At 37.6% G+C, this 7180-nt stretch overlaps 2 protein-coding genes and 1 long non-coding RNA gene across 3 annotated transcripts in view; 2 read left to right on the top strand and 1 right to left on the bottom strand.

Moving 5' to 3' along the window:
• Window positions 1-4447, bottom strand: part of LOC107719890 (COP9 signalosome complex subunit 3) — a 9439-nt gene extending 4992 nt beyond the window's left edge. The window contains exons 1-8 of the mRNA XM_016527437.1: window positions 4242-4447; window positions 3667-3796; window positions 2983-3095; window positions 2849-2898; window positions 2678-2770; window positions 2078-2257; window positions 1124-1264; window positions 856-1029 (exon numbers count right to left, since the gene is read on the bottom strand). Coding sequence (XP_016382923.1) covers window positions 856-1029; window positions 1124-1264; window positions 2078-2257; window positions 2678-2770; window positions 2849-2898; window positions 2983-3095; window positions 3667-3796; window positions 4242-4296 — 936 coding nt within the window. The 5' untranslated portion in view covers window positions 4297-4447. The remainder of the gene's footprint in view (window positions 1-855; window positions 1030-1123; window positions 1265-2077; window positions 2258-2677; window positions 2771-2848; window positions 2899-2982; window positions 3096-3666; window positions 3797-4241) is intronic.
• On the top strand, window positions 3019-4690 carry LOC107719910 (uncharacterized). The gene is made up of 3 exons (XR_001637562.1): window positions 3019-3097; window positions 3191-3232; window positions 4572-4690. It is a non-coding gene; the product is annotated as an uncharacterized LOC107719910 (long non-coding RNA).
• Window positions 4691-5873: 1183 nt separating this feature from the next.
• Window positions 5874-7180, top strand: part of nt5m (5',3'-nucleotidase, mitochondrial) — a 4513-nt gene continuing 3206 nt past the window's right edge. The window contains exon 1 of the mRNA XM_016527446.1: window positions 5874-6878. Within this exon, the coding sequence (XP_016382932.1) occupies window positions 6615-6878 (264 nt within the window). The 5' untranslated portion in view covers window positions 5874-6614. The remainder of the gene's footprint in view (window positions 6879-7180) is intronic.

Genomic DNA, 7180 nt, shown 5'->3' with positions numbered 1-7180 from the left:
TTGAGAATGAAAATACGTGTGTAACAGTATATTGGATCCGTGCAGCTCTTAAAGCGACAGTGGGTAATATTCCTTCTGCCGTCTGTAATATTAATCAAACAAAAGACAGAGAAAATCACTCACTTCTCTTGACTGAAGGACTTTAATTCAAGGAGTTTAATTCTTACAGTGAAGACTATGCTGTTTTGTTTTACATTTGATTATTCAATTTCTGTAGCAGGCTGCTACCAAATACTTGCATAAAAAACTTAAAGCACTGTTTATTTCATTTGTATCTTTTTCTATTTTTTTACCTTTGCTTTTTTTTGTTTTTATTGTATGGCTGTCCATTTATTTTTCAAGAATTTTTGAGGACTTTTATCTTGAGGACCTAGTATTCTGATGTGGTATTGAGAATGGTATTGAACATTTTGCTGCTATCTAAAATGTACATTTCATAGCAACCTTATTTACAGAAAGTGTATGTTTGATATATATTGCTCTTTTTAAATTAATCACTCGTATTACGTTTTGGTCATACGACCCACTAATAATCGTGTTAAATAACCGTGATTACAATACTGACCAAAATAATCGTGATTATGATTTTTGCCATAATTGAGCAGCCCTAGAGTGCAATGAAGTCTATACTGAAGCAAAGTATTGATTTCTAAAGCTACTTTTTTGTAATGTCTAATATCTACCACAATGACTTTAAATGATCTTTTGGGGTAACTTCTCAGCCCAAACTGATGTGCAATTAATCTGCAATGAATGAATCAGCGCATCATGTAATGAATTAGACTGAAGAAGTTAATCTCTTGACAGTACACTGCTGTAATACATGCAGAACATGTCATTAGTGCAAGTTCAGACCTTGGTGAGCCTCTGAATGTTTTTCTTGTAGAGCGAGGACAGGCACTGTTTGACCAGGCCGGTGTTGTTGTCTCGTGCAAACGTCTCGCTCTGTCTGTTGACCAGAGCGCGCAGCTCGGCGGGGTTGTTGGTGGCGTAGACCTGAGCCAGCTCATGGTAAGCATTACTGAGGGGCTTTACATCACAAACACACACACAGAAAACATGATGAGCTCACGGGGTCTTTACAGTCAATCCAAAGCCACGGTGTCGAGGCAGAAACACTCACCTTGATGAACCGGCCCACGATCTGTGATGTGTATTTGGGGAGCTGCTGTAATTTGCCATGAAGGATGAGGGACACCAGGATGTACTTCTTGTATGCTTCTAACATGATGTGACTGACAGCCATCGCTGGAGTGGTTATTGCCTGAAAATAGACAGAAAGCACAAAATGCATGCTTATTCAATAGGAAAATGAAAATGGAAAATAAACCAGATGTTTACAAACCATTCATAATGTCAAATATTAATTGTGAATATTACAATGATTTTGATGTGCTTTTTATTTGGTCATTAAGTTTTCGTTAAGACTTGAACAGCAAAAACAGAATTTGATTCATTTTCGTGAATCAGTTCATCTCACTGAATCAATTCTGATTCATTAGTGCTACCACTTAATGATATTTAATCAAATCAAATATTTTTGATGCAGTCAAATGTTTTAGTATGTTGGTAAATGTTGTTTAATACCATGTATTTTGATGCATAAAACTCAAAATGATTAAATATTAGTGTTAATTTACTGAAAACATGCCTAGTTTAGGGTTTCATTAAGAGAATTTGATTCATTTTTGTGAATCAGTTCATCTCCATGAATCAATTCTGATTCATTAGTGCCATCAATTAATGATATGGCATGTAATAAAATGATTTAGTATGTGGGTAAATACTGTTGTTTATTACTAGGGTTGCAAAGGGGTGGAAAATTTCCGGACACTTTCCAAAAATCCCTGGAATATTCAAAAAAATCCTGGAAAGTTTCCAAAATTTCTGCAATGTTTCCGAAATTTACTGGAAATTTTCCACCTTTTTGCAACCCTATTTTTTACTATGTATTGTGGTGCATAAAACTTAAAATGATTAAATGTTAATGTTCATTTCGTGAAAAACAATTAAAAAAAGATTTTAGCTATACTGTCCCAGCATTAGCATAAGTAAAGCTGTACAAAAAAATAAATACCTGTTCAAAAAAATACAGCGCCCGTTCAAAGTTCTTCAGACCAGTGTAGATCATGCCTCCATAGTAGTAAAAACATAGAAAGTGCTTTGCGTCATATGCTCCGTTCTCCTTGCAAATATCCATCATGTCTAACTCCAGGAATGGGACTGCAGGTTTGAAGCACTTCGCTAATAGGCATAACTGTAAACATAGGGCCAAATCATTAGTTACACAATAAACATCAAACGATCAAGACCGTTTCACCCTCTGGCATCCATCACATAGGGATCACATTTGTGGTCAAAAGACTTTTGGGCTACATTTTTCAATATTTATTCGTTAATATTTTGAGGGGATTTCCTGGTACTACACAAGATTCACCTCATTATTTATTTCTATATGAAATAATACAATTATTTTCAAATAATACAGTGTTATAGCAACTGTGTAGTTGCTTAGCGCGTTAAATATCGCATGCGATTTATCGTGCAGCCCTAGTTTTCAGCAAATTTTTGGGTGAACTATTCCTTTAATTACCTGTAATAACGCAATAAATATTTAAGGACACCAAATGACATCCTCCCGGTTTTTCACAGCTCTTAAATCTAATAGTTGACTCACCTGACACAGGTCTGCATGCACTGAGGTAAGCTGGTTTGTGTTCATCTGCATCTTGTCTATGGCCTGTTTAATTATACTTATTCCACGCAAAGGCTGTAAAGTAAAAGAAAACTTAATGTCAGCTTTATCATGTAAAGGTAACAATTGAAAAAATGAATAAGACACACTTGCCTGTTTTCTTTCTACAAGGGCGGTTGTCAACTGGTGGCACAGACCAGCAACTGTATGCAGGAATAAAACACAAAACATATTAGCACAGATTATAACCAGCACAATGAAAAGAATGTGTTTATGTTTATTCTTACATGTGTCTGTGGCGTATCGGATGTGCTCTCCATTGCAGGTGCTGATGAAGAGTTGGACTTGGGAAAACAGGGTCTCAAAATCAGGGATGCTTGGCATGGAAAACTTCACAAACCTGTAATACAATTAAAACACATGACTAAACACACTGTCTCTCTCTCTCTCACACACACACACACACACACACACAGATTGTGTTGTGTTTTCCAGATCTCTCTCTGCTGCAGGACTCGCAGGAGGACACGGATGGATGTGAGTTTATCCCTCTCTGTCTGTCTGTCTGTCTGTGTGTGTGTGTGTGTGTGTGTGTGAGTGAGTGTGTGTGAGAAAGGCGTTAGCTTTATGCTGAATGTGATTCATATAGCGCAGGTCACGTGACCCGCTGCTGTGGTAATCTGAGGTAAATGTGTGTAAATACCATAGACTGTGTGGTAAATACACACGGAATCATAACAGTGTTAGAGATATAAGAGCTTCACTGAACTCCATGCCCAGAATCATGGTAATACCATGGTACCGTGCTCAGAAACATGGTGTTTTTGTTTGTGACGCGTTAGACAGCTGTGCTTGGGCTTGGTTTAGTCGTCTGAACTAGTCTACAGCTTTACTAGTGCTGTTTACTAGGTCAGATTATATGTCATATATATATCATGAATCCGCTGTGAATCAACAAGTCACCGACTTACAAAACAGCTAAAACCCCGAGGGAATGTTCTTGGATGTCCAGCGCTCCAAGAACAGTGTCCAGATGGGAGAGATTCTTGGCCAGAAGCTCCCCGCTTTTATTGATCAGCTCACACAGTTGAGTCATCTGACCTGAGAAACACAGCATTATTAATGAAAACATGATTTCACATCAGTTTAATGCAAATATGCACGAAATCAAGATCTCACATTTAGTTTTTTAATAATGATAACCTGTCCTTCTTATTGAAAATTGGCTACACGTGACAGAGAAACTCAGAGTAGTAGTGTTATGGTGGCATTTTTTTACCATATTATATAAATGACTCAGCTAACATGGCACCTGCAGTCATTCCACTGGTGTAAAAGCTAAGCGGTCCAGATGTGTACTTATTCTGCAGCATTTAGGTTTTTATTTCCACTTGGACGAACAGACTTAGATAAGCAAATGCCATGTGTTACTGCCTGATATATATAAACAACTAGCATGCTATCGCGCTAACGGCTTTTAGCACTAAGCTAGTTAGCTCGTGTATTCGTTAGCCTGAGCGTTCGCGAACCGTGTAAACGGCGGTACCTTGAGCGGAGAGTTGCCGCACGTTATTCACGAACTGCTCCAGAGCCGAAGCCATCTTTTTGCGCTTTTGGGAAGATGTTTTTCATTCAAACGTCAGAAGCAGCTCTCCTGTACAGAAGCGACGGGCCCTCAGCCGCCAACAGCACACAAATATCGCGAGGTTTGAGTGACAGCTCAGATTCCACGAGATCTCAGGCACGGGATCTTTCCTGCCGGACAGCGAATGCTATTTTTGAGATTATTATGTTTAGATATTTCACGACACAAACACATATCTTTTATATATTTAGAGCTAAATGTTTTTTTTGTTTTTTTTTTTTACATCAAAAGGTCGCAGGATTTCGCATTTGAAATCGACATAAGCAATAAAAGGAACGTGTTTTTTCCGGTGCAAAACAAAGATATTCTGACTGGAGAGACGATCATCTTGAAGGCTTCCGAGAAATCAGTACGTGGACATATTGATGTAAATTTTCAAATAAAAATCTCTGTTAAATAGTAATGTATTATAGGTTAATTCTTTATATTTTCCATCATTTCAGAGAAAAAAATATGCAGGGCGATAGCCACAAATAGGATTTTGCTTACTGAGAAAACAGAATAGAAATGCTATTTAATTTAAAGCTATTTATGTAATATGTGATATATAATTTAATAATATATTATTTGTAGTATTTGCATACTATATGCATCATAAAACGATTTTGCTGGATTTCTTATAAAGTAGCCAACTTGAAAAGAGCTCCTATTAAAAGTTATTTCAACCTTTGTTATTTTTTTCCCTAGCCTGCATTTGTAAGCCATGAATCAAATCAAGCAGCTACGAGGTGAATCACAACATTACAAATTTTGATTTGAACCAAAAAGGTATTTGAATTTCAGACAAAAGACTAAAGTTCAAGACTGTAAGGGAATGAACTACATTTTTTTACATCAAAAGGTCGCAGGATTTCGCATTTGAAATCGACATAAGCAATAAAAGGAACGTGTTTTTTCCGGTGCAAAACAAAGATATTCTGACTGGAGAGACGATCATCTTGAAGGCTTCCGAGAAATCAGTACGTGGACATATTGATGTAAATTTTCAAATAAAAATCTCTGTTAAATAGTAATGTATTATAGGTTAATTCTTTATATTTTCCATCATTTCAGAGAAAAAAATATGCAGGGCGATAGCCACAAATAGGATTTTGCTTACTGAGAAAACAGAATAGAAATGCTATTTAATTTAAAGCTATTTATGTAATATGTGATATATAATTTAATAATATATTATTTGTAGTATTTGCATACTATATGCATCATAAAACGATTTTGCTGGATTTCTTATAAAGCAGCCAACTTGAAAAGAGCTCCCATTAAAAGTTATTTCAACCTTTGTTATTTTTTTCCCTAGCCTACACTTGTAAGCCATGAATCAAATCAAGCAGCTACGAGGTGAATCAGAACATTACAAATTTTGATTTGAACCAAAAAGGTATTTGAATTTCAGACAAAAGACTAAAGTTCAAGACTGTAAGGGAATGAACTACAATGACGTAATGGAACCGAAATTAAAACTAATAATTGTAAAATTAAAAACGAAAGAGAAGTATACGATTATTGATATAAAGATGATGATTGTGTGTATATAACATTTTTACATTTATTGCAAAATCGTCGCTTGAGTTTTGGCGCCATTTACTTGCATGGGAATCATGGGAATTGTAGTTTTTCACCAGGGATTCCGCTGTGAAACACGATTACTTAAAAATAAAGTCGACATAATGCGGGATGGCGACTTCATCAGAAGCACACAGCATCGATTAACATCCACTTAGCTCACAGTTAGTCTGTCTTTAATGGTTTATAAGATATCGCTCAGAATCAATTCCCCTATGGAGAAAATGAATAGGGCATTAACTTCCGGTCGGAACCCGACAGGGACACAACCGGAAGTGGTTCCTGTGAGGGAAAGAATCTACGAGTGTGTGATCTCTCGCTTTGCCAATAATCTCGGGCACACTATGTTCAACCAGAAATAGCCACCAGATTACAGCATGATTTTGAGAACGTAAACATATTACTGTAACGGGCTTCATTTCGCAAGTACTTCATTCATAGGGTTCGCGTTTGCACAGCTAGTGTAAACAAATGCAGAAACGCGAGGTCAACAACGCTGCAATTCAACACCAGCGACCGCTGGAGAAACACGAGACCCTCTGACCCAAACAAAAGACCCCAACAAACGCGTTTACAATGAGCAAAACAATAGAGAGCCGACCGAATGAGATGAGCTAACACGATTAGCCTCGTCCTGCTACAAACACAGCCCTCTCTATATGAGTTAATGCGCACTGCCGAGAGTTTCAGGCGAGTTTAAGGTTGTTTATCATGACTTTACTGCCGAGGATTGTGAAATGGGTCGAGAGAAGCGCTTCCTCGATGTACTTTCACTCTCGCTGCAGCGCTAACATGAGCACCAATGAGCGCAGGCTGCGAGTGCTGGTGGATATGGACGGAGTGATCGCGGACTTCGAGGGAGGATTCTTAAAGAAGTACAAGGAGAAGTTTCCAAACGAGCCTTTTATATCTTTAGAGGACAGAAGAGGATTCTGGGTGTCGACGCAGTATGGAGACATGAGGAGTGACCTGTGTGTAAGTGTGTGTGTGAGTGTGTGTACAGGTATATATGGTTTATGAGGACACAAATGTGTATAATGACATGGGTACTACAACTTAAACATGGTTTATGAGGACATTTCCTGTGTCCCCGTAAAACAAAAGGCTTAAAAAACATACAAAACGGTGTTTTATGAAATTCAACCGTTGGTGTAGGGCAATAGAAAATACAGTTTGTACAGTATAAAAACCATTACGCCTATGGAGAGTCCCCGTAAACCACAAATACAAGTATGAGTGTGTGTGTGTGAGAGAGAGAGTGTGTGTGTGTGTGAGAG

Source organism: Sinocyclocheilus rhinocerous, unplaced genomic scaffold (genome assembly GCF_001515625.1).
Source record: "Sinocyclocheilus rhinocerous isolate Xijiao unplaced genomic scaffold, SAMN03320098_v1.1 scaffold792, whole genome shotgun sequence".
NCBI classification, from domain to species: Eukaryota; Metazoa; Chordata; class Actinopteri; order Cypriniformes; family Cyprinidae; genus Sinocyclocheilus; species Sinocyclocheilus rhinocerous.
Note: the sequence above shows the minus strand (reverse complement) of the source record. Positions and strands in the feature narration are given on the sequence as shown.